This window comes from Babylonia areolata, chromosome 7 (genome assembly GCF_041734735.1).
Source record: "Babylonia areolata isolate BAREFJ2019XMU chromosome 7, ASM4173473v1, whole genome shotgun sequence".
Taxonomy (NCBI): Eukaryota; Metazoa; Mollusca; class Gastropoda; order Neogastropoda; family Buccinidae; genus Babylonia; species Babylonia areolata.
In genome coordinates, this window is record NC_134882.1 from 2,274,874 (window position 1) to 2,301,978 (window position 27,105).

Sequence of the window (27,105 nt, forward strand, 5' to 3'; positions counted from 1 at the left end):
AAAATCAATGCGCATGTCAATGCGAACACACACACGTACACAAAGAGCACACGAAGCAACAAATAGTAAAGACAAAACCGAGAAAACGTTCCGATGGTTTGGAGATTCCCACTCCAGGCAGGATATGCGATGCTCTTCTATTATATTTCCTATCTGGCAGAGCACACATCAAGTCCATCACCCCGAATCATACAGACAGTCCCAGAAAAAGTAAATATTTGCTAAGCACAGATCTGTCTGCCTGTCCCAAACGCATAAATGGAGGATCGCAATGACACCATTCCACAAGACACAGATAAAAACGATTATGCAAGCAAACCTCTGACTGGATGCTGAGCAAAAATGACCAAGAAAAACAATTTTGATAACACCAACAACAAATATAGTGCATACAAACAATTCTACACCAGATGAGACCCATCGATTTTCCTATTTGTGGCGTCAAAAGAGACTGTGCTATATCTCCCCTGCTCGGGAAAGAAAATAGTACGTCACTGGTTTGTGGCTTTTACCGAGAAACATAACTCTGCTCCATGCATGTCTTGGTGTAACGGCATACAAACAAACAAAACTCCATTCTCCCCTAACAAAAATAAACTACGATATCAAAGTTAAAAGACTTCCGACCCGCAAATATAGACTTTCCAGCCAAAAACAAACTGAAACCCACTCTTTCCTCTCGAACTCCTCACGAAGCATGGCTTCCTTGTTCATGGTTCAAACCTGTCCAACAACCGCACGCGCACCAAACAACGGAACCGACTCTGCCCACACTGAATTACTACACTCCACGCTGAATTACTACACAGTGAGCTACAAGTGGCAGACAGGACTACGCCACCACACCGACTGCTGCAGAAAGCTTGCTCACTGTGGGGAGAGCATGGTTATAGTGTATACACAGACCATCTTCTCCGTTTATCTCCCCTCTCTGCCGTTCCTGAGCGGAGTCTGGAAAGGTCAGGAGCTGCGTCACTGATTACAAGGTCAGCTGGCCAGTCTACACGCTCCTAGGTGTGTGTGTTTCCCAGGGGAAAACAACATCCTCGGATAAGGACTGACGTGCAGAATCTCCTCTGACCTTGGTAGATACTGGCTTGCAAGACACGAAAGAAACACGTTAGGAAGGTTTGGGTGTGTGTGTCTTTGGGGTTAGTGACAGGTACACGCTCGTGTTCATCTGAACGCTAGCTCATTGGGGATGTTCTGGGTATCGATAAAACCTAAGGCGTTGTATTATTTAGTCAGGGGGTGGGGTAGAGCGTTTTCTTTCTGTGAGGGGCGGGGGTGGGGGCGCGCGCGATATTTTGCTTCCCAATGGTGTGTCTCTTTTCTTATACCCCCTTCCCACGGTTGTTCGCTCGCTCTCCTTGGTATTCTTCAACACTTCAATTGCTGGAGGTTCACACACAGTGAAGAGACGTTTAATCTCTCCCAACCCTGTTCAGATAGCAGAAGAACCTCCGTTGTAATCTGCCTCTTTCCCCCGATACCACACACCTTACAATGCAACTCACAACAACCCACAGAAACAAGGTTGCTGCTGGCATACGTCTGCAGATTTCCTGACTGGTGGAGGAAGGCAGTGGAAGTGGCTCCAGACTGGAACCTTTCAGCCCCTACAAAACTGCGCGAGGTCCCGCGGACTCCCTTCCCAGTCCTCTGTGTAAAGGAATAACTGGCCTTCATCACACACAACGAACCGTCATCATTATAAGTACAACAAGCCATCTTAATATACAATGTAACAACCATCATAACACAAAACTAACCAACCACCAAAAACAAAAAAGCATATCAAAGAACCAGCCACCATAACAAATAACCATACAAAAAGAAGAACCCTATCAATGGACCATAAAAAAAGAACCAGGCACCATAACAATGAACCAGCGATCGTTAAAAGAACAAGCCTAAAAAGAACCAGCCACTGTAACAAAGAACAAACCACCTTGTCATACAAATCCACTACAGCAACACACACACAGGAGCACAACATCCCTCTCTGAACACACACTGACTTGATATTCTCATTAGCCAACACACAAAGCAGCACAACATCCCCAGCACCTTTCCTCTAAACACACACACACACACACACACACACACACACACTGACCTGATGTTCTTCAAACACCAGCACCCCACAACCCACGCACCTGATGTTCTCGATCTCCTCGTCCTTCTCGCGGATGCGGTTCTCCATGTCGATCTTGAGCTGGTTGAGGGCGGCCTGGGCACTGGCCAGCTTGGCCTCGGCGTCCCGGAGAGCCTCCTCGGTGTCCTTCAGGGCGGCGGCCAGGCTGTCCCGCTCCGCCTCCAGCTGAGCACGCAGCTGACGCAGGTCGGCCAGTTCGCGGTTCGCATCCTTCAAAGCCAGGTTCGCCTCCCGAAGCTGGTCTGTTGGATGGAATGGTAAATACGATCAGGTATAAAGAATGATGTTACCGCGTCATGGACAGAAATTACATCATGTGCTGGGGAAAACAACAACAAAAAAAACCAAGAAGGAAGAAACACCAACTGGATGTCCAGTGCCAAACTCATTGTTCCATGTCGCCGCGTCCTTCAAAGACATGTTCGCTGGTCTGTTGGATGGAATGGTAAATATGATGAGGTATAAAGAATGATGTTATCGCGTCATGGGCAGAAATTATGTCACGTGCTGGAAAGAAAAAAACAAGAAGGAAAAAAAAAACACCAACTGGAGGAGTCTAATGCCAAACTCATTCTGCCATGTCGCCTCCAGACAGGTCAGCACTACAAAAGAACAATGTTATCAGGATAGTACTACAAAAGAACAATGTTATCAGGTTAGCACTACAAAAGAACAATGTTATCAGGATAGTACTACAAAAGAACAATGCTATCAGGATAGTACTACAAAAGAACAATGTTATCAGGTTAGCACTACAAAAGAACAATGTTAGCAGGTTAGCACTACAAAAGAACAATGTTATCAGGTTAGCACTACAAAAGAACAATGTTATCAGGATAGTACTACAAAAGAACAATGTTAGCAGGTTAGCACTACAAAAGAACAATGTTATCAGGTTAGCACTACAAAAGAACAATGTTATCAGGATAGTACTACAAAAGAACAATGTTAGCAGGTTAGCACTACAAAAGAACAATGCTATCAGGTTAGCACTACAAAAGAACAATGCTATCGTGTAATGGACAGAAATTACACCACGTGCGAAAAACAGAAAACACAAGTACTCGTAGGTTTCTGTCATTGCATTCTGATGAGAAAGGTTTTTATCACTGGAGATGAAAAAGTGTCATGAATTCTGACCGGATAGGTATTTTGTTACCTGAGACAGGATATAGTTATCGGAGATAATACTTTGAGCAAAAGGATTGTTACCGGATATAACAACAACAATAACAATTATTATCATTATTATGATGATTTATTATTCTTAAATAAAATCTGACCAAAAAGGCTTCTTCCGGAGATACCACTACAACAACTACTACTAATAATAATAATGATATTATCAATAATAATAATGAAAATGATAACAGAACACTGTGTGTGACTGACCCGAAAGGGTTTTGTTCTCTCTCTGCAGGTTCTCGTTGCGTTCGGAGAGCTCCACATTGGCGACACGCAGGCGCTGCACCTCCTGTTCCAGGGCCGACTTCTCGTTGCGCAGAGTCGTGTTCTCGTTGGCCAGCTCATCGATGCGCCGCTGCAGCCCAGCGTTCTCGTTCTCCAGCTGCCGGTTACGCTTGGTCAGGTCTTGCACGATGATCTGCGTCTGTTGGTGGATGGGTGGTTTGTTAATTCGTGTGTGGGTGTTGGAGGGGGAGGGTGTTTGGGAGTGTGGGGTGAGGTGTAGTTGGGTAGGGTGTGTGTGTGTTGGTCAGGTCTTGCAAGATGATGGATAGGCTTATATCACACCCACACAAACACACGCTGATATCACACACACACACCCCAAACAACACCACCACCCCCATACACGCACAACACCCAAACACATCAAACACACAACCCCCCCTCACACACAGACGCCATCCAAACCCATCCACCCAATACACACACACAAACACTGCCCCCCTCCCCACACACACACACATCACTGCTCCATACCCCCGCACACACAAGGTACTGGTTGCCCTGGGGCCTGTCCAGGGACCACAGTGACTTACGTTCTCCAGCTCGATGGTGATCTCCTTGATCTCGTTGGACAGCTTGGCCTTGGCCTTCTCCAAGGAGTTGTTCTTCACGCGCAGCTGCTCCAGGCTGTCCTCCAACTCGGTGATGCGCACCTGCATGCGGCGTCTGGACAGCAATGGGGGCACAGGGGGAGGTCAGTCATCAGTGCACAGGGGAGGTCAGTCATCAGTGGAGGGGCACAGGGGGAGGTCAGTCATTAGTGGAGGGGCACAGGGGGAGGTCAGTCATCAGTGGTGGGGCACCAGGGGAGGTCAGTCATTAGTGGAGGGGCACAGGGGGAGGTCAGTCATCAGTGGAGGGGCACAGGGGGAGGTCAGTCATCAGTGGTGGGTCACAGGGGGAGGTCAGTCATCAATGGTGGGGCACAGGGGGAGGTCAGTCATCAGTGGAGGGGCACAGGGGGAGGTCAGTCATCAGTGGAGGGGCACAGGGGGAGGTCAGTCATCAGTGGAGGGGCACAGGGGGAGGTCAGTCATCAGTGGAGGGAAACGATGGTGGGACACAAGGGGGGGGGGGTCAGTCATCAATGGTGGGACACAGGGGGAGGTCAGTCATCAATGGTGGGACACAGGGGGAGGTCAGTCATCAATGGTGGGACACAAGGGGGGGGGTCAGTCATCAGTGGTGGGGCACAGGGGGGAGGTCAGTCATCAGTGGAGGGGCACAGGGGGAAGTCATCAGTGGAGGGAAACGATGGTGGGACACAAGGGGGGGGGGGGCAGTCATCAGTGGAGGGGCACAGGGGGGGGGGGTCAGTCATCAGTGGAGGGAAACGATGGTGGGACACAAGGGGGGGGGGGGGGTCAGTCATCAGTGGTGGGGCACAGGGGGAGGTCAGTCATCAATGGTGGGACACAGGGGGAGGTCAGTCATCAATGGCCAATTACTACTGCCTCTCAGATATCAGAAGTTTTCCCTTTTTTTTCCACCCCCACTCTACTCCAGCAAAGTAAATCAAACAAGTCAAATAAGCCAGCAAGCAGGAAGCACCCACTTGAGGTTCTATCCAGTTTCCCCCAACACCATTACCCACCTCCCCAATTCTCTCCCACCTTTAAAACGATAACATTCAAATGGGAAAATCGATACTTTAACAAAAGGTTCACAAGGTTCAGCAGTAATGTTAGGGGACATTGATAAAATGTCCACAATCAACAGGACATTGACAAAATGTCTACAATCAGCAGTATGTGTCAGGGGACATTGACAAGGGACATTGACAAAATGTCTACAATCAGCAGTAGGTGTCAGGGGACATTGACAAGGGACATTGACAAAATGTCTACAATCAACAGTATGTGTCAGGGGACATTGACAAAATGTCTACAATCAGCAGTATGTGTCAGGGGACATTGACAAAATGTCTACAATCAGCAGTATGTGTCAGGGGACATTGACAAAATGTCTACAATCAGCAGTATGTGTCAGGGGACATTGATAAAATGTCTACAATCAGCAGTATGTGTCAGGGGACATTGATAAAATGTCTACAATCAGCAGTATGTGTCAGGGGACATTGACAAAATGTCTACAATCAGCAGTATGTGTCAGGGGACATTGACAAAATGTCTACAATCAGCAGTATGTGTCAGGGGACATTGACAAAATGTCTACAATCAGCAGTATGTGTCGGGGGACATTGATAAAATGTCCACAATCAACAGTATATGTTAGAGGACATTGACAAGGGACATTGATAAAATGTCTACAATCAGCAGTATGTGTTAGGGGACATTGACAAGGGACATTGACAAAATGTCTACAATCAGCAGTATGTGTCGGGGGACACTGACAAGGGACATTGACAAAATGTCTACAATCAGCAGTATGTGTTAGGGGACATTGACAAAATGTCCACAATCAGCAGTATGTGTCAGGGGACATTGACAAGGGACATTGACAAAATGTCTACAATCAGCAGTATATGTTAGGGGACATTGACAAAATGTCCACAATCAGCAGTATGTGTCAGGGGACATTGACAAAATGTCTACAATCAGCAGTATGTGTCAGGGGACATTGACAAGGGACATTGACAAAATGTCTACAATCAGCAGTATGTGTTAGGGGACATTGACAAAATGTCCACAATCAGCAGTATGTCAGGGGACATTGACAAAATGTCTACAATCAGCAGTATGTGTCAGGGGACATTGACAAAATGTCTACAATCAGCAGTACGTGTCAGGGGACATTGACAAGGGACATTGACAAAATGTCCACAATCAGCAGCACGTGCTACGCGACACTGGAAACAAGTCCACTCCACCCACTTGAGGTCCTCCATCTCCTCCAGCTTGGCGGCCAGCTCCTTGTCGAAGCGGGTCTTGAGGGTGGTGTACTCAGCGTTCAGCTTGGACAGCTGGTTGCGCAGCGTGGTGGAGGTCTCGGCCTCCTCCTCCAGCCGTGCGTTCAGGTTGTCGTAGTCCGCCTGCATGGCCGACAGGTTCACCTGCAGGTTCTGACGTTGCTGTAAAGACACCAGACATGTTGCTGTTTAACGTTCTGACATGTTGCTGTTTAACGCTCAGACATGTTGCTGTTTAACGCTCAGACATGTTGCTGTTTGTGACATGTTGCTGTTTAACGCTCAGACATGTTGCTTTTTAACGCTCAGACATGTTGCTGTTTAACGCTCAGACATGTTGCTGTTTGTGACATGTTGCTGTTTAACGCTCAGACATGTTGCTGTTAACGTTCTGACATGTTGCTGTTTGCGACATGTTGCTGTTTAACGCTCAGACATGTTGCTGTTTAACGCTCAGACATGTTGCTGTCACTGCTGTAGGTTCTGACGCTGCTGCAAAACTCCAACAACACCCCATCAGACATGCTGCTGTTTTATGTTGCAGGTTCCTAAGTTGCTGCAAAGACACACCAGACAGGTTGCTGTCGTTGCAGCAAAGATCCATCAGACAAGCTGGTTTATCATTTCATCCCAATGACAAGACGCTCAGTTTGATTTTTCCAGCAAAACTTGGGAGAAACGGCGAGAGCAGGATTCGAGCCTAGCCCTCACGGACTCTGTATTTGAAGATGAGCGTCTTAACCATTCTGCCACATTCTCCCTGAACCCAACCAACCCCCAACCTGGAGGACCCGTGGATAACGCTTTGCCCGGCTTCCTCCCTTCAACCTGTCCGCTGTGGGTGACCCTAACAGGTGCAAAAGCTCACGTGGGCACAGCTCCTGGGGTCCCTAAGGCATGCAGGCAACCCCACCACGCTAAGGTAGCAATCCTTCGGGCACCTGTTTAGGGGTGGTCTGAGATGGAAAGGGTGGGGGCAAAAAAACAAAGAGAGGGTTTTACCAAGCGAAGATGATGCAAGCTGATATGAGGGTGCGTGTGTGTGTGTGTGTGTGTGTGTGATAAATAAACATGGTTTTATGCAATGTAAAAACGCAATTCAACCTGACGGACCAGGCCAAACCCATTGTACATGTTGATTATAGGTCTTTAATGATTTAAAAAATCAAAGATACAAAAGGTGAGCCTTGTGTTTAAAAATAAGAATACAAAGTTGCGTGCTGTTTTCTTTTTTGAGTAGTATTGTGGTTTGTGTGGCAACTCCCACGAGTCCCCTCTTAACAAATCCACACCCTATGTATCGACACCCCCACACCCTCCTCCGTAAGCCTCTGTAACCCTCCCTTCCATCCCTACACCTCTCCCCACAAATCGCTTTTTTATTTACCCCCTCTACCCACCACGTTCCTCTGTTGTTCTTTTTTTTTTCTTTCTTTCTTTCTTGTTTTTTTTGTGTTTTTTTCTCTCTCTCTCTCTTTTTTCTTTATCTATCCCAGGGCTGGGTTGGGAAAAGTCATGTATATTGTGCTTTTCTCATTACCATGATGGTGCTTTTTCTTCCTTCGTGGGCTGCAACTCCCACGTTCACTCGTATGTACACGAGTGGGCTTTTACGTGAATGACCGTTTTTACCCTTGCCATGTAGGCAGCCATACTCCGTTTTCGGGGGCGTGCATGGTGGGTATGCTATTGTTCCCATAACCCACCGAACGCAGACATGGATTACAGGACAACCATGGTTAATAATTCGTTTCGTTTCGTGTCGTTTCGTTCCACTCACCCGGGACTCATCGTCCAGCTGCCTCTTGAGGTCCTCCACGGTGGCCGACAGCTGACTCTTGGCCTTGCCCAGGGCGGCGTTGTGCGAGTCCAGCTCCTGCACCTGGTGCTGCAGGTCGAAGTTCTCCTGGGTCAGCTTGGCCTTGAGGCCAGTCAGGTCGTTCAGCTGCCTCGTCAGGTCGTCAACCTGCATCTTCAGCCCTGAGGCGCTCTTCTCGGCAGCGTCCACGCGGCTCTCCAGGGAGATCTGCGGGCATCAGCCGACACGAGGGTCACGTCGTTGTCAACGAACGTCGTCATCAAGGAGTAAGGGTATGTTGGAAGAGGGAAGAGTATTGTGCTGTGGTTGTAATAGATAGGGAAAGAACTGTGCTGACAAAAGCAAATGTGGCAACAGTTTCTCTTTTAGAGATGAAGTATTCTTGTATCTTGCAAACAACAGGAGCAGGTCTTTGTAGTTTCCAATAAAGGACTAGCGCTGTTTCAAAGGAGGTGTTCTTTGCAAAGAGGTAACATTCTGAGCAGAACAAATGGAAAAAAAACTGTAAAAACTATGCTGATGAAAGACTAGGCCTATGTAACTCTGACATAAAGTATCAGTACTGTTTCAAAAGAGTTATCTTAAAAAGTTGTGTTTTTTTTCTTTTTGCAAGAGGGTAATATTTTTTTCCAAAATACATGAAAAACAAACTGTACTTCAGCAATGGGACAATTCTTTGCAAAGAGGCAATTCTTTTCAATGGGGTGATATTCTGTGCGGAACTGTAACAAAGCAGTAATTCACAGTAGAAATGTAACTAAGGTGCAAATTCCTTCCAAAAAGTCTATGCAGAACTGTAAGGAGTGAATTATTACTTGGTACAATGATACCAAACGAGTAGTTCTGCAGAGAAATTCCCTGCAGATCTATATCACACGAGTTGTTTTATCAGCAGAACTGTAACAGGGGATTTGTTCTTAGTAAACATAAAATGTTTATATATATATATATATATATATATATATATATATATATATATGTAGAAAAATACCCAAACGTTGCTCTTTGCAAAAAAGTAGTTCTTCACAGAGATGTGTGATGATAAATAAAATTCCCTTTGTGCGCGCTCAGATATCAACCCATAGGATTAACTGCACAAGCGAAGCATGTACGGGAGAATAAAGGAACGATTTCACGTGCAGATAGTGGGCCCACACTGACCTTGGCCTTGGAGACAGAGTCCAGCTGTCCGGTGAGACCGTCCAGCTCCACGACCAGCGTCTGCTTCTCTTTCTCTACACTGCAATCATCATCGTCGTCATCGTCAGCAGCGGCAACAATATCGTCATCAGAATCGTCGTCATAAGTTCAAAACCTACTCCTATTTTGGTTGTTGGTTTGATGCCAACTCATAGTTCATTCGATTAACAATGTATTTACACGCGCACACGCGTTCTCTCTCTCTCCCACACACACTCACACACACACCCACACACACACACACCCACACACTGTTCTCTGTCCACCTCTCCTTCAAGAGGAGCGATGACCTGTCCACTTTCACACACTCTCACCTTGTCTCTGTGTCTGACTTTCCGCCCATAGTTTGTCCAGCTTTCTCTCTACATGCATGTATTCACTTCTGTCTCTCTTCTCTTCATATTCATGAATGCATATGAAAGGCGAGTGTGAAAGCATTTTTGATTTGTCACCAAACATGATCGATCTCGGCTACACTCTAATTATAGCGGAGATAGTCTTGCCCATGCTGCATCCACACTTTCTCGGTCAAGAGGACTCCAGGACAGTCAGTTTATGTTAATGACGACGACAATGGTGATGACGACGATGATAATGATTCTGATAACGACGATGTTAATGATGGTGATGACGATGATGGTGATGATGACGATGATGATGATGACGACGATGTTAATGATGGTGATGACGATGATGATAACGACGACGCTAATGATGGCTGTGACGATGATAACGACGATGTTAATGATAACGACGATGCTAATGATGGCTGTGACGATGATAACGACGATGTTAATGATAACGACGATGCTAATGATGGCTGTGACGATGATAACGACGATGTTAATGATAACGACGATGCTAATGATGGTGATGACGATGATGGTGATGATGACGATGATGATGATGATGACGACGATGTTAATGATGGTGATGACGATGATGGTGATAACGACGATGTTAATGATAACGACGATGCTAATGATGGCTGTGACGATGATAACGACGATGTTAATGATGTTGATGACGATGATGATGCTGATAACGACGACGCTAATGATGGTGATGACGATGATGATAACGACGATGTTAGTGATGGTGATGATGATGATAACGACGATGTTAATGATGGCGATGACGATGATGATGATGATAACGACGATGTTAATGATGGCGATGACGATGATGATGATGATAACGACGATGTTAATGATGGCGATGACGATGATGATGATGATAACGATGGTGATGACGATGATCATAATATATTGCGCAGGCTGAGGGCTGACCGGTTCTTGTTCTTGGTCAGGTAGTCCACCTGGTCCGACAGGTCGTTGACTGCCTCATTGTGCCGCTTGCGCAGGGAGGCTTCGGAAGCCTCGAACTGGGCGCTGGCCATCTCCATGTCCTTGCGCAGCTTGGTCACTTCCGCCTCGCGCTTCTTGCTCACCTCCAGCTGCACACAGCACCAGCGTCAGGAGAATGAGAACAATGAATACTGCATATTTCATTTATATATAAATAAGAATGAGAATAATTCATTACGCATATTTCATTCGTTTATTTATCAAGAAGCGCATATTCTTGAAGTTCTGTACATTATATCCAGAAGACTATACCCGCGCATATACAATACATACATACATACTAAAATGCATTCATACCCGCCCCGTAATCATAACAATAATAACGATAGGAATAAAGGAGACCTATTGAAACAGTCTTCCTGACGTCCAGCTCTACACGGAACTCATCATCAAGATAACAATATTAATAAAGGGGGCTATACACACTCTTGCTGACCTCCAGATGGACATATGACACGTCATGATGATCATGACAACAATCATGGCGATATCTGATCGCTCATCAGACGGACACATAACGGCGACATCTGATCGCTCATCAGACGGACAGCGACATCTGATCGCTCATCAGACGGACACATAACAGCGACATTAACCCCCCGACTGCTGAACCGTAGTGACATCAAAGCAGGGTCACATGACTGGATAAGAAAAAAAAACCCAACTTGGTGAGTACCTGTGGGTGTGGATGACTTAACTGAATGAAAACAATGAACACACCACCATCGTCGTCGTCGTCACAATAACGATGTCAATACAGAATACTCTACGCACTTTCTTTCCTCTGTTTTAGAGAGCACACCCGTATGAGGGCATTAATAAACCGACATACACCGAGCACAAAACGAAAATATAAGCGATGCCATTAACTGACATACACAAAAAGGACCCCGCCCCGAACAGTCTACACGTTCTGTCATCTCGTCAATCCTGATCCCCCAAACCTCCTTAACCCCCACACCACCCAACTGATCCACCCTATGCCCCCCCCACCCCCACCACACACACACATCGGTCAATACCAAAAACAGGTACTGTTATTGATAATAATAATAAGTAATATTCACACAAGCCCCAAAAGCCGGAACGCACACTGTGGACACGTAAGGAACCCTACTTCTATTTCCCAGCTGAGGTAAAACATCTAGAAAAAGCGGAAGAGGAGTAGGAGAAGAAACAGATATTTACCTGGGCAGCTTTGGAGGTTCCCACTTCATCAAGGCTGTCCTGAAGCTGCTCCACCCGGAAGTTCAGTTCCGCCACCATCTTCTCCGACTGTAAACAGCCACCATGACGTCATCATCACACTTCCTCCGCCTTACGTCATTACACACTCCTCCCCTCCCCGCCCCCCGCCATGACACGTCACTGAATACCTCTTCGTAAATAACGTGACTTTAAGAGCGATCAATCACAGTGAGATTTGATGTCAACAGTAGCCTATTAAAGTCCGCGTTTCTGTGTTTGTTTTTGTTTTGTTTTTGCCTTTGTATGTTAACAGTGTTTTAAAAGTTAAGTTGGAAATACTCGTTAAGATTTTCATTTTTCTAGCCGTTTATTGTCAGATTAACTTATAATCAGTCTATATGTTGGTTCGTCAATAATGTTTTAAAATAGGATTAGGACTGTTCGGTTACAAGTTTGCGTGTGTGTGTGTGTGTGTACAAAAGTGATAGTAGATAGCCTATTCGTTTCAGATTTGCTACTATGACTTTCCTCTATCAGCTTACATGTGGGAACAATACGCTGTGCTAATGGATGGGACAAACTGTTGTCATGTGGCGACAGTCTTTCCGAAAACTATTTGCATAAAGTTAACGTGACACAAATGCAGGCATTTTTTTTTTTTAGCTTCTTTATTCATTTGAAAATTATTTACTTAGTTGCTTGCTCGTTTGATGTTACGTTAGTATATAGAGTTTGTTGTTGTTTTTTTAAGTTAGTGTGTGTGTGTGAGCGCGCGCGCGTGTGTGTGTGTGCGCGCGTGCGTCTGTGTGTGTGTGTGTGTGTGTAAGTGTTCGTGCCTCGAGTGTGCAGATAAGATTGGCCAAAAGGTAAAAACTCACCCTGACACGTCCGTCTCTCTCAGCATCCAGAGCATCTTCGAGCTCACGGATGCGGGCCTGTTGGCAGAGAACGCAAACACACATTATACAACTGATTCGTACACAACTAAACCTGGAGCATATAGAAAAAGCGAAAAGCATTTATTCAGCCCATACATTCCGTTAGCTTCTGCAGCAAAAAAAAAGGCACAAAGCAGCATGATTAACAGAGCTATGTGCAATGATTTGTTTTTCAATTGTTTAGTTATTTCATAACTGATTAATGAAAACGAGCATACAACGCGCCATTGTACATTATCAAAAGCATGGTTAGAACCTAAAATGTAGGGTTTGTTTGTGTACTTTAGTCCGATAGGCAAACAAGAGCAAAGCAAAGCAATTACCAGGCACTGCTTATTGTTCAGAACATGTTACCATAAATATCAACATTACAATGCATTTTCAGACCTGTCATTTAGTTATGTTAAATGACACGAGGTGTCTCTCTCAAGAAATCAGACAAGCCAAGTTAAGTCTTACAAAGCGAACGATGCATCTGATAGGAGCCATTCGTTCAAATGCGATCGTGACAAAGCGGTTACGATGTGAAGCCACACGGGGCTGTGGATCATTCAACGGGCAAAAAGAACCATCATCATGAGCTCCAGACTAAAAACAAAATCAGACAGGCATGCTGTATGCTTATGCATGCAAGCACGAAGATGGTGTAAACTGAACTATCATGCTCCACCTATTGTGAGTGCGTGCACAAATGTTCATTTGCCGAAAAACAATTCATTGGGGAAAATGCTGACAAATAAAGCAGAACAAAATAGCCTCTAAAGCTAAAAGCAAAGCAATCGGAAAGGGAAGATGATGATGGTGGCGTAAAAAATGTAATAATCAGCGAAGTAAATTAAGTGAAGATTTTACGTACATGCTTTTACACAAACGCATGCGTACTATAGTGAATGAGTTGTTTATCATTTTCTCCAAACACACGTCACCAAACAACTAATGATGTCATTCCCTGTCGAGCGGCAGTGAACAAATGGGAATCAACCACTCCAACGGATGTGTACAAAAGGGAAGGTACTCCACTGGACGCAAACGGGAGAGCACTCCTGTGGAAGTGGACAAACGGGACACAGTGCGGACAATGGGGCAAGGGCCATCACTCTTCACTCTGTGTGGATGTCAAAACCGTTGATATACCTTTCGTACAGTACCTGATAACGGATTTCCTCCGATTCGAATATGCGTTTCTCGGTCTCCTTCACTCTTGAGGACGACGATTCCCTAACCTGACAAGACAATCACAGTCCATCACACCTTTGCACAGTTAAGCAGACTTCAAAACACCACACTGCTACCGGGAATCCAAACACTGCACACCACACGGAAACGGAAGAGGAAACGGAAACGGAAGAGATTTACGCTGCGTACGCATATCAAGTGAGCCGCAGAGAAACAGAAGTGGTTCGGTGTGAAAATAGTCCTCGGAAGATGAAGACGATTTTAAGATAGTACTGGATCTGGGCACACAATGGACAGAGGGTACAAGATAAGTAAATGTTTAAAGTGGGTAAATAATTTCACATCAGTAAAATAACAAAAAAATTTAAAAGGGAAAGGTCAGGCCTGTTGACTTCAGGGGAAAAAAAGGAAAACGGCCAACAACTGGCTGGATCGGGAAGGAAAGAAATCAAAGAATCACTTGTGTAAAAATATGATCCTGTATCAATTTACCTTCTTGCAGAGCAAACTGCAAGACGAATGTTAGGTAACTAGTACTGGGAGGGGAACAGAACTGAATATGACAGAGCTAATCCCTCTTTTCAACATTTAGACAGATCTGCATAATGGTATAACAATTATCTATCAAACCAACAATGTTAAATAGTGATGTTCTCTCTCATATTTTATTTTGTACAGTTCAATAAGTATGAAAATGCGCATTCGCCAAAGGAGTGCGCCAACAGAGATGGTTTCTCACGACCAAATTTATCCCACTGGCAGTTCTTTGGAAACAAAAAGGAAAAGAAAAGTTTGCTCTTCCAGTTGTCTGAATTACATAAATCCGGAATAACAAAAGAGTTAAAACATTTAATATGTGGGGAAAACTGGGAGGAAAGTTCGTTTGTGAGAGGGTGTTGACTGGACGTGTGAGTACGTACGTACTGGGTACAAAAGTGGAATGGGTCAGGGTAAATCTGAACATCCCTTTTGTTTTATATATATATATAAAAAAAAAAAAAGATTCCAACAGATGCTCATAACTATTCTGTGTTTTAAAAGTATTGATGGTATCGACGATAAGCTCAGTTCCAATGAAAGTTATATGAATTTCAATATCAAGAGCAGAATGTAAACATGAAAAAAAAATAATAAGGCGTGGTATTTCAAACAACAAAAACCATTTGATCTGACTATAGCCATGTCAATGATTAACTTTTTATTACAGCAAAATATAACCTTATAATCATAATCTAAGTTCATATGTGAAATAAGAACAACACAAATTAAAAGAACACCTTTTCGAGCCAGACAATCGTTCATGACTGATTTAACAATACACCCCTGCAGGAGAAAGACAGACCCGGAGAGAACCAGGAAGTCGAAAGTGGTCACGGGGAAAAGGTCACAGAACGGGAATGCAAGACAGAAATGGGTGGGACTGGTTCCACAAGAACACGAGGTTCGGACGGTCGGGTGGATGAAGGGGATAAAGGGTACCGCCTGTACCCGGCAACCGTTCCAAACCAACCTCGGTTGGCAGTGTGTGCACCACGTGTTTGGTGATAATGGTCTTCCCTCCCTGCTTCGTGGTGGTGGTCTGTGTCTTGGTTGAGCCCCCGGACTTCTTCACCTGGTCAAAGCACACTGACAATTGATCCACGTCCTCCTCACGCCACGCTCAGCTGGATTGGCTCGGGATGCTCGTGCAGGGTCGTTTGTTGTTGTTTTTTTCACGGGATGCTCGTGCATTTTTTTTCACGGGGTGCTCGTGCAGTTGTTTTTTTCACGGGATGCACGTGCATTTTTTTTTGTTTTGTTTTGTTTTGTTTGTTTTTTCATAACTCGGATCAGGATCACTGATCGGATTAGCAACATGCTGTCGGGTGAAGGGTTATGTCAATGACAGCGTGACGTACCGGCCACTCGTGGTGAAAAAGGTGGTGTGTGTTCGCAGAGGGTGAGACGCATCAACCATGCATGTTCCAAACTCCATGCGGCCGAAGCCCGGCATTGTTTGACAGGGAAACGTGTCGTGGTGGTACGCCCGTAGTGGTGGGACCATTTGTCTTGAATTGTTTTCAGTATTTTTGAGAGTTAAGTTTTGCAACTGATAGCAACCTGGTTTCAGTCTCACATCATGATTAATTACGTTTGTTGCTCACACAGTTATTTGATGTCACTCCATTCACAGTTCGCATGACGCATTCACAGCACCCAATGATTTTGTTCACGATACCTGCTTAAAGTCTCTCAGGCAATCTTTAGGCCTTTATTTCATGATGGGTAAGAACAACACGAAGGATGTGAATGACTGAGATTAAAATCGATAAAAACGAAATCATTGGTTAGAATGCATGGCACAAAAATGATCGTGTTATATGAATGAATACGTGGTGATGATCAAGTCTCCCAACACGTCTTATCAGTTGCTTTTTTAAGTTGGTAAGTATGATAAATGCATGCGTGGATATAACGCAATAACTGAAAATAACGAAATATACAAAATCGGGTTATTAAGAAACATGCACTGCCCAAGATGACAAAATGAGAATGTTATGCGAAAGATTGTGCAACATATACTATGGCTGAAAATTAATGCAAAATAATAATAAACAAGTAAAACAAAAACACATACTGATGGTTTAGAAGGTTGCTCCAAAGCATGTAACAAAAGACCATACTTCATTGATCCAGATATGTTCAAAAGCACACTGGTCGCCACCCAAGGCAAACACCGACAACAACAACAAAAACAACAAAACAACAGAACAGAAAGCGAGGCAGCAAACGAGTTGATAAAACCACTATTCCGGTGTCAAAGACTGGGACCAGCAGAAGAAAAGCAAGCGGTACAATCATCATGAAATCCGGACAACCTAAGATATACTTGATATCTTTCATTTCTAGTCTGGGTAATGTATTCGTTCGTCGTTTTTCACCGTGAAGATGGTTTTCTAAGAGAGAGGACAACACAGACAGACAGACAGACAAAGTGAAAGACAGACTGACAGAAAGAGAGAGACGGAGAGAGAATGTATGTTAGCCCTCGCGTTTGCAATTCCTGGTTGCGGGTTCCAATGGTGCTCACTAAATTCACAACACCACGCCCCCACCCATCCAGCAACGCTATCTATCAGTGCTGCCAATTCCGCACTCTGCCATGCACCATGCCTTGTTCCGCCGGGCGTGTTGATATGACGCTGACTGACTGACTGATGACTGACTGACTGACGGACTGACACCATCCCGGAAGTGTGCCCACCTGGTGACGTCACCACCAGACAATCGGCACCCGAGGAGGGTGGAGAGTGGGGGTGTGGAGGGTGGTAGTGGGGGAGGGGCGAGCGGCAGGAATGTACTACCGCAACAGTCCACGCCAGATTTGGGGTGATGGGTGATGGTGTGTCAGTACGGGGAGGGTGGGGAGAGCGGGGTGGTGGGGTATGGAGGGGGGGAAAGTGGTCGGATAAGACCAGACTCGATATTAAGATAACGGTAACCCCGATTCTCTCTCTCTCTCTCTCAAGCAGAAAAAAGGGTGGCCCTTCACTATTCTGTCACACATTTCCAGAACGAAACACAACAGAGACGGTTGCTGAGAAAACATACATAGCAAAATATGACATTTATGTTATTTTTTTTTTGTTTTGTTTTTTAATCGTTGATGATAATGTATAACAAACAAAAAAAAACGTTCAGAAGTAATCTTGTGGTTACCTTCGATAAAGAAAATGTATCATCAGCACCCGTCTAAGTGAAGTAATGGAACATAAATACTACTACTACTACTAGATAAAATAATAAGGTAAGTCCTATTTTAGCTTCCTAAATGCAGGAACCTTTTCTACCGGCAATTTTTGTGCATGTAACGATATTGCCATTAGTAGATGTACACTTTTTCAAAGGATTTCGACTCTTATTTTGTACCTCACTTTACTCAGGTTTGACTATAACATGCCACCAATCTTGCTTTGCCGTTTTGGTCCCACAAACCATGAAAATGTAACCAACAGTTGCAATAATTTAGGACAATTGAAATAGGACAAAAACAAAATAATAATAAAATAAAATAAAAATTAATAATAATAATAATAGCTAAATGGATAAAATGAAGAGGACTGACAAAAATAAAGGTATATGCAAAACTGGTGTGCCTCAGTCGTGTACCATGTAAACTGGTGTGCCTCAGTCGTGTACCATGTAAACTGGTGTGCCTCAGTCGTGTACCATGTATACCTAAATGTTTGAGCGAATGATTCATCCACCCCCATCCTTAATTCCACATCCACCATCCATCCCCCTCCCCCCCCTCTCTCTCCCATCTCTCTCTCTCTCTCTCTCTCTCTTCTCTTCGCCTCTCACGCCTCCTCCCCCCCCCCCCCCTCCCCCCTTTCTCTGTAAGAGAAACCTCTTGCAACTGCACCCCCTCCATCCCCCGCCCCCATGTCACTTTTAACTGGCGTCAGTCGCACGCGCACCCCGTAAAAGGGGAACGCGCGCGCTATAAATAGCCGTCAGCGGCACGCGCCTTGCCCCCTGAAAGTGTGTGTGCGTGCCTGCACGAAGGAACAAGTGTTTCGCGCTGCTTCTTCTGGGGGAGTTCCCGATAGCTTACACGTTCCTCCAAATCTGCAAACACGCACATTTGCAGTACTCAGAATCCTTGGTTTTCCAATGGTAGCAAGTTTGGAGTGGGAAGGTGTGTATGTGTGTGATGTAGAAATGGGGAAGGTGGGGGGGGGGGGGAGGGGCGAGGGGTGAAGATACAGATCTTCTCAGATCTGTATCTGGGAAGCGATACAGATGGGTTGTGTGCATGAATGTGTGTAAGTGTGAGTCGATGGGGGAGGAGTATGGGGGATGGGGGGGGGGGGGTGAAGAGGGAGAAGTGTGTGAACCTGTACTGTGCATGAAGGGCTAAGTCACCAATTAGTTCATTCCAAAGGCGTGGAAGCCGATGCACCACTTCTGACGTGTGAAGTACAACAGTGACTAATTACAGATCTTAACAGTACTTGTTGTAGCAGCAGCAGTTGTTGTAGCAGTAGTGGTGGTGGTGGTAGCATCAGTTTTAAGGAGTATAAGCAGTTCCAGCAGCAGCAGAATCGGGGAGGAGGCGGGGGGGGGGCTAGGGGCGATAAGTCAAAGAGCGAAGACGATTTTGCGGACGCACACGCACTGACACTGATGCATGGCTCAGTTTAGTTTCCCCAAGGAGACGTCACTGTGTTCGCACCAATCCATACACGATAAGCAAGCTGCCTGACCAGCAGCGTAACCCAAAGCGCTTAGGCCTTCAGGGGAACTCAAATAAAAAAAAAAAAAAAGCTCAACACTAATGACAACATTAAAAATGGAATGAAATCGTACAACACTGATAATGATAACGACACATTAACAAGAAGACTCAAATGGACAAACAACTGACCACTGACGACACCCCACAATGACACTTGAACGAAACGAGGTGACAAATCAACACATCCACCAAACAGGGTCATTTCAGTTTCAGTTTTCAGGACGTGTTACAAAGCGTGCGGACTAATCCATATAGCCTAGACTGTATATGCTGAAATGAATTGTTTAAAAAGAAGAAAATCAGCAGATGCAGTGGCCTATGCATAAACTTAAGGTGGTCGTCCAGAATTAAGAGTCTGCCCAAGGTGTGTAGATATATGTATATAAACACACACACACACACACACACACACACACACACACACACACACACACACACACACACACTGCATCGCGTTCGCACAGGTAAGGCACTTGAGACACATCTCGTTCAATGCAAAAAGTGTCTTTTACATAAAGATTGCTCCTTAGTGCTCAACAGTCAAAACAAATTTTGAATTCTTGATTTTCTTGCTTTGTCAAATTTAGGCACATATCTTTTTACTAACATTTATACAGCTAAGTGCTGATGTTTTTTTAAATCATACAATGGCAGAAATAACCAACAAGCATACCCTCATCTACTGAATGAAATACAATGGGAATTCTCAAACAAGTCTCCAAAAACCCAGTTCAAGGCAGAGCATTTCCGGGAAAGAAACAACACATACATATAACTCAACTGAAAAGCACAAGTAAACAAGACAGAAATATCCTGATGTAAAGTTGCAGTCCCTCCCTCGCACTGCCTTCGGTTTGACATTTCTCCCCCTTCCCCACACCCACCCCCCAGGCCCACACTTCAGCTCCTTCTGTAACCCTCCTTTCCCCAGTCTCTGTCTCTCAAAGCCCACAAACTACCAGTCTACACACGCTCTGTGTGTGTGTGTGTGTGTGTGTGTGTGTGTGTGTGTGTGTGTGTGTGTGTTCACCTTGTGTGTATTGTTGGTGCCTCACTACACATGCAGCCAAGATGCTGGCTGGTGGTTGTGATGCAGAAAGGGGAAGGAGGTGGGGGTAAAGGCAGGGTGGGGGATGGGAGAAAGTCGGAGGAATAACAGGTAAGGATAACAGCACATAACCTATGAGGTAAGAGCTGAGGTAATCTGCATCTGTGAGGTAACCGTGGGGGGCTGGGGGAGGGAGGGGGGACTCGGGGGGGCTGGGGGGGTCGGGTATCTGGCTGCCTTCGCTTGAGATGCACGGAGCTCATTCTTCTCCCCGTAGGACTCTCTATCTCTCTCACGATATTTTTCCTTGTGGGGTTTCTGGCCATACCGTCTCCCCTGACCACCTCTCCCCTTGTCAATCATTGTATGTACAGCGTGTGTATGTGTCTGATTTACGTGAAATGTGTGTCAACAGCGGGTGTTTATGTCTGATTCACGTGAAATCTGTGTGAACATCGTGTGTTTGCGTCTGATCCACGTGAAATCTGTGTGAACATCGTGTGTTTGCGTCTGATCCACGTGAAATGAACGCCTTTGGGGCGAGTGGTGCGAACATTACCAAATGCTGTTAGAACTACACGTGTACAAATCTACAACAGGGGTAGCAGCGGCAGCAGCAGCAGCAGCAGCAGTAGTAGTAGCAGTAGAAATAGTAGTAGTAGTTCTAATAGTAGAAGTAGTGGCCGTGGCCGTGGTCATGCTGAAGTGAAATAGGCCATGTTTAGCTGAATTCTTTTCTACAACAATTTTCATCTCAGCATCTACCACCACTAAAGTTACTATATAAAAAAAAAAGTCAGCAAAGCACTGCAGGCGGGAGCAGTCATTCACATTACCAATGATTCTCACCACCCTCCGTACTACGGACAATCTGACCTTACTACAGACCACTGAGAGAAGGAAAGGGCAAGGTAACTCCTTCCTAACCCCATCCCCACTCTCTGCCTCACACACACACACACACACACACACACACACGCGCGCGCGCGCGGATTTACGTCATCGTACTGACGGTCTAACCACGCTCCACTCCACCGTATGGTATTCGACCTTTACGACAACAAGATCAACCAAAGGGCATCGCTTGTTGTGAGGGAAGGCGGGCGGGGGTTAGGGGGGAACAGAGGAGGGGCGGGGCCACGTGTGGGGGATGTGGGGGTACTGAGTACGGAGGATGAAGATCAAGGAACGCAGACATGCCCACAACTGCCCGATATCTGTGAAGTTGTCCACACAGATCGTGTTGGGTACGACAGGAGTGTTTGCATCTTGATGGCATGATTGACGTGTCTGACATTTGACTGTAGGTAAATAAACAACACACGTACCCGGACCCAAACATTTGACGTGTATCAACAGTAATATTTCCTCCTCTTTCTTTGGCTCCACCACCCCGCCCCTCCCCCCTCTCTTCCTCAGTCACCCCCACCTCCTTCCCTTTCGACTCAACACGTGCATTTATTTACCTGCTGATTTCATTTGAAAATAAACACAACCCGTGCTACTCTCTCTCACACACTCTGTCTGTCTGTCCGTCTGTCTGTCTGTCTGTCTCTCTCTCTGTCTGTCCCTCTCTATCTGCCTGTTTCTCTGTCTGTCTGTCTCTGTCTCTGTCTCTCTCTCTCTCAGATTGCAAACTAGAATATCCACAAGCCCTTTGAACAACATCCTGACGACTAACAGTGTTCCTGAATTTGCACAGAACGTTCCTGACTCTCTGAATATATGGGGCACTACTGAATCTATGAATTTGCACAGAACGTTCCTGACTCTCTGAATATACATGGGGCACTACTGAATCTATGAATTTGCACAGAACACTACTGAATCTATGAATGTGCACAGAACACTACTGAATCTGATTATGCACTGAACGCAACTGAATCTCTTAATTTGCATAGGACACTTCTGAATCTCTGAATATGCATAAAACACTGAAGGTTCTTTAAATGATTGATGTGCGCAGAACACGACTGGATCTCTATGCACAGAACACTACTGACAAAGAGAGAGAGAGTGCTAAAATTAGCACAGAAATTTCACTGAAACAAGACAAGACAAGGACTGAATCGACAGAACATGATACAATACGACACATCATAAAGCAATACAATGCAATACGACACAATCCACCAAAAGACAGTGAACAGCGATCCCACACATTATCACACAGATACCAGTCAGTTCGATACATCACGGGTCCATTCAACACAACGCTATACGACCAGACAGTTACACGGTGCCATGGGCCGCGTGTTTGTAGTCAGCCCTTTCGGTAATCCCAACGACAGAAAATTGTATGTTGCTATGTTTGCTACGCCAAACGAGACCATCAGAAACAACAATGCGACTGCAATAATTGTACTGAATGCCCATGCGGAAACTGTATATCTTCAGACAAAAATAAGTCGTGGAATTCAGCATTTCACCCCAAGTACTGCTAAAATACTGTTTCTACTTATAATGAATAAATAAATAAATAAATAAAGTCATTATTTAAGACAAAATTTCATTAATAAAGGCATTAATAAAATCGTGAACATCGGTAAACTGTTTTGTGTATTCACTGCATTTTTTTGTACAATCATTTTGTTTCAACCACGCATCATCTTTTCCACTCAACGTCTTCCCGACAATGTCTACCCAAGGTCAAACTCTCCACCTTCGCTCTACAGCTTATACAGAAGGAAAGACATGATGCTGTAGCTGGCAGTATTCGTGCGCCAGCCAGCTTGACACCCGAAGACGCTGACTCAACAACAAACGAGCAGCAGCAGCAGCAGCAGCTTCCGAAAGCCAGGAGCTGAGGAGGAAGACAAAGTGGGTGAGGAGGACAGTCTGGAATCCTGTACCTCCCGCCTATCCTCCACCCCCCTTTTCTGGCAGCCAGGAGTCTGGCATCCATCTACCTGTGTGCAGCTACATGCTGAACTGCTTAGCCAGGTAAAACGCCCGGGGTGCTCCTTCCACTACGGTCTGCTCACCTGTCTGCCAGGCCCGTCATCAAGTGTGCAATCCCCGCCCCCAAAATTTGTACCCCCGGATTTTTTTTTTTTTAAGTTGCGATGAATAGTTTCTTACTTCTTGATGTGGATTGGTCCTTGGACAAATACTGTTGTCCGACATAAAGAGCTTTGTCTTTTCTAAATAAAGAAGGCATGTGTATTTTCTAGATGAAAGTGATCTCCAGGAAAAAAAAAATGATTCTAGATACCAAAGGTAAATGTGTGTGCGCGTGACAGTGTGAATGTGTGTGTGTGTGTGTGTGTGTGCGTGTGGGTCTACCCGTGTGTATGCACGTCTCAACGTCTATGTATTTATGTATTTCTGAGGATTTTCTGCTTTCCTGTTGACACTTCCCCTAATGCATTGATATATATATATATATATACACGAGAGTGAAAGTAACACCCAGATTAACTAACGTACTCCAAACTACAGCCAGAGCGAAAACAGACAGAGAGGGGTGTAACTGTGACCCAGCACCGGCTATTTTCCCGGGGAATCACAGAACTGTGCAGCCAACACAGGCATTCCGTGATGCCACTGACACAGGAAGGGTCCTGGCAGTGTGCAGGTACACACATCCTCTTGGCACCAAGTTCCACTAATGTAACTGTGTGGAGTAAGTAAAGTGTATATGGAGAAAGGCAGGGGGGCAGGGGTGAAGAGCAGAAAGGGTGTGTTTGTAGGGGTGGGAAGGTTCTTAGGGACTGTACATATCACAATTGTGTACACACACACACACACACACACACACACACACACACACACACACAAGCGCACGCACACACACACACACTCACTCTCTATCTCCCTCTCTGCCTCGTATTCGCATCGATTTGTACAAATCTAGCTTTGCAATTTTTGGACCATCTGTTTGGAACTTTCTTCCTTCGTTCATCAAGACGTGCGATTAATTACGTTCCTTCAAATCAAGCATACGAAAACTTCTGCTCCACAAACAATAGGCCCACAAACCATTTTTTTTAAACCAGCTGAAAAAGACAGAAAATCATAATTTTTGTGAAATTTATCTGTACCTTTACATGCAGTGAATTTATTTTATTTTCTACCTTTGTGTTTTAATGTTTTTACTTGTTCGCCTGTTGATTGGATGTTATTACCTGTAACATCTGCATCAGCAAATTAATCACTTTTGTATATGTACACAAGTTGTGTTTCTCTGTTCTCTTTATGTCCGCTATTTGTTTCTCACTTCGGTCATGTCTCTGTATGTGCATAAGTATGTGTGTGTGTGTGTGTGTGTGTGTGTGTGTGTGTGTGTGTGTCTGTCTGTCTGTCTGTCTGTCTGTGCACGCGCGCGCGCGCATGAGTGGGTGAGTGAGAGTGTGTGTGTGTGTGTGTGTGTGTGTGTGTGTGTGTGTGTGTGTGTGCTTGCATGCATGCATGTTTGTATGTGTATGTATTTGTGTGTATTCATGTGCGTGTTTTATGTCAGAGTGTGTGTGTGTGTGTGTGTGTGTGTGTGTGTGTGTGTGTGTGTGTGTGTGTGTGTGTGTGTGTCTGTCTGTCTGTCAGTCTGTGCGCGCGCGCGCGCGCATGAGTGGGTGAGTGAGTGAGTGTGTGTGTGTGTGTGTGTGTGTGTGTGTGTGTGTGTGTGTGTGATTGCATGCATGCATGTTTGTATGTGTATGTATTTGTGTGTATTCATGTGCGTGTATTATGTCAGTGTGTGTGTGTGAGAGAGAGAGAGAGAGAGAGAGAGAGAGAGAGAGAGAGAGCGCACAGGGGTCCGTGTGTTCGTTCAGCTGTGCCGTGTTGACATTCTGCGGTGTTTATCTACCCATTAGAAAGATAAGGAGGATGCTCCCTGCAGATTCTACAACCTTACCTCCGACCCCCCTCCCCTCCCCTCCCCTCCCTACTTCCTCTCTCCTCCTTCCTACGGCCTTTCTCAGAAAGTAATATTCCGTTGTTTTTATCTTTTCTTTTTTCTTAATGCTGTCTGCGTTAGTGTTTGCTTCAATCTGATCAAGAGAGCGGCGAAATGTTACTGTCTCCGTTAAATCTCCGTTTAATGAGTAAACGTGTTTTCTGGCAACCTCAGGTTATCTTTGTGTGTGTACGTGCCACGTGCTTTCAGAGAGTGAGAGAGAGTGTGTGTGTTTGTGTGCGTGTGTGTGTGCGCGCGCACAAAACAAACAAAAAAATACCAACAGCAAAACTCTCTCTCTCTCTCTCTCTCTCTCTCTCTTTCTTACACACACACACACACACACACACACACACACACACACACACACACACACACACACACACACACGCACATGTATTCTGAATGGAGGTTTAGGGGCAACAAACAATAAAACCATAAATGAATCAATAAATACATACAAATACCCACAACTCTCTTCTCTCACAGACACACACACACACACAGACACAGACACACACCCAGACACGCGCACACACACACACGCACACAGACACACATACAATGTGAGTGAAGGTTAAGGACACAAAACCCATTATTACCTGACATGATGGCTGCCCAGCCAGTCGTCCACAAGATCACGTACGGTATGACAGTGTATGTTGGGGTAGGGAAACAGAGAAACAGGCACGATGGGGGAAAGTTGGGGTGGGGAAACAGGCACGATGGGGGAAAGTTTTCTTTATTACTTATCAATCACAATTTATCCAGTGTTTTACAAGAAATGAGTACGGATGAAGCTAACAACAAAAAAATCCAAAATTATGATTATGGTTATTATCATGTATTTCATATACATGTAAACACAACAACGAACAGGTTTTCCTAACATTCTTATAAACGTCATACGTTCTAACAGCACGCATCAGTAAAAGATTGATTCGCCTAAAGCTCACAATCCCTACAATACACTGCTCGGCTATTCTGTGACAAGAAAAAGAAATAAAACCATGCGGTCTGGCAAAGACAGGGGGGTGGGCACAGACACAGAGAGGGAGAGGGAGGGAGAGGGAGGGTGGTGTGGCGAGAGAGACAGAGAAACAGAGAAAGACAGACAGAGACACAGACTCAGAAGAGAGGAGAGGACACGCATCTCTGGCAGCCCCACGAGGTCAACAAGCAGCTCACACTTTCCCTGGTAACCTGTCCGGTTGTGACATCAGCAGCACAAACAGATGTCAGGGAGGAAGGGGGGAAGAAAGGGGGAGCAATCCCACTTAATTAGCCTCCCCGACATATTATTCCTACCAACGAACTTGCATCATCCGTGCATGCTTGGCAGTCGGCACTGCTTGTACGGTTCTCTGCCCCTGACGCTTGATTCGCACAGTCAGTCTTTCTTTATCCTGGCACCCCCCTCACACACATACATACATACAGCAGTCACCTAGCAAAACGAACAGAATGTGCCACAAAACAAACGAGGAGAAAAATAAAAGAAATGGGGATAGACAGGGGGGGGGAGGAGGAGAGAAAAAACTGAGTATTGTTGTGCCTGTGCCAAGATTGTGGAGGATGCTCACATAGTTCTGGGAATCTGCTGACGGTGCTGAAGACGAGAAGTAAGTATATTCTGCAACGGATGCCAGAATGGCAGACATGGTTACCTACCCCCCATCCCCTCCACTCATTCC

General features: G+C 45.3%; 1 protein-coding gene across 2 annotated transcripts in view; it reads right to left on the reverse strand.

The window, feature by feature from the left end:
* LOC143283644 (paramyosin-like) overlaps nt 1–27,105 on the reverse strand; it is a 44,351-nt gene that overhangs the window by 7,344 nt on the left and 9,902 nt on the right. Inside the window, exons 2-11 of one of the 2 annotated variants that reach the window (XM_076589830.1) lie at nt 14,158–14,232; nt 12,950–13,006; nt 12,072–12,158; nt 10,806–10,972; nt 9,478–9,556; nt 8,278–8,523; nt 6,463–6,659; nt 4,162–4,294; nt 3,551–3,767; nt 2,160–2,400 (exon numbers count right to left, since the gene is read on the reverse strand). In XM_076589830.1, the coding sequence (XP_076445945.1) occupies nt 2,160–2,400; nt 3,551–3,767; nt 4,162–4,294; nt 6,463–6,659; nt 8,278–8,523; nt 9,478–9,556; nt 10,806–10,972; nt 12,072–12,158; nt 12,950–13,006; nt 14,158–14,232 (1,499 nt within the window). The remainder of the gene's footprint in view (nt 1–2,159; nt 2,401–3,550; nt 3,768–4,161; nt 4,295–6,462; nt 6,660–8,277; nt 8,524–9,477; nt 9,557–10,805; nt 10,973–12,071; nt 12,159–12,949; nt 13,007–14,157; nt 14,233–27,105) is intronic. The other variant, XM_076589831.1, reaches the window with a different exon arrangement.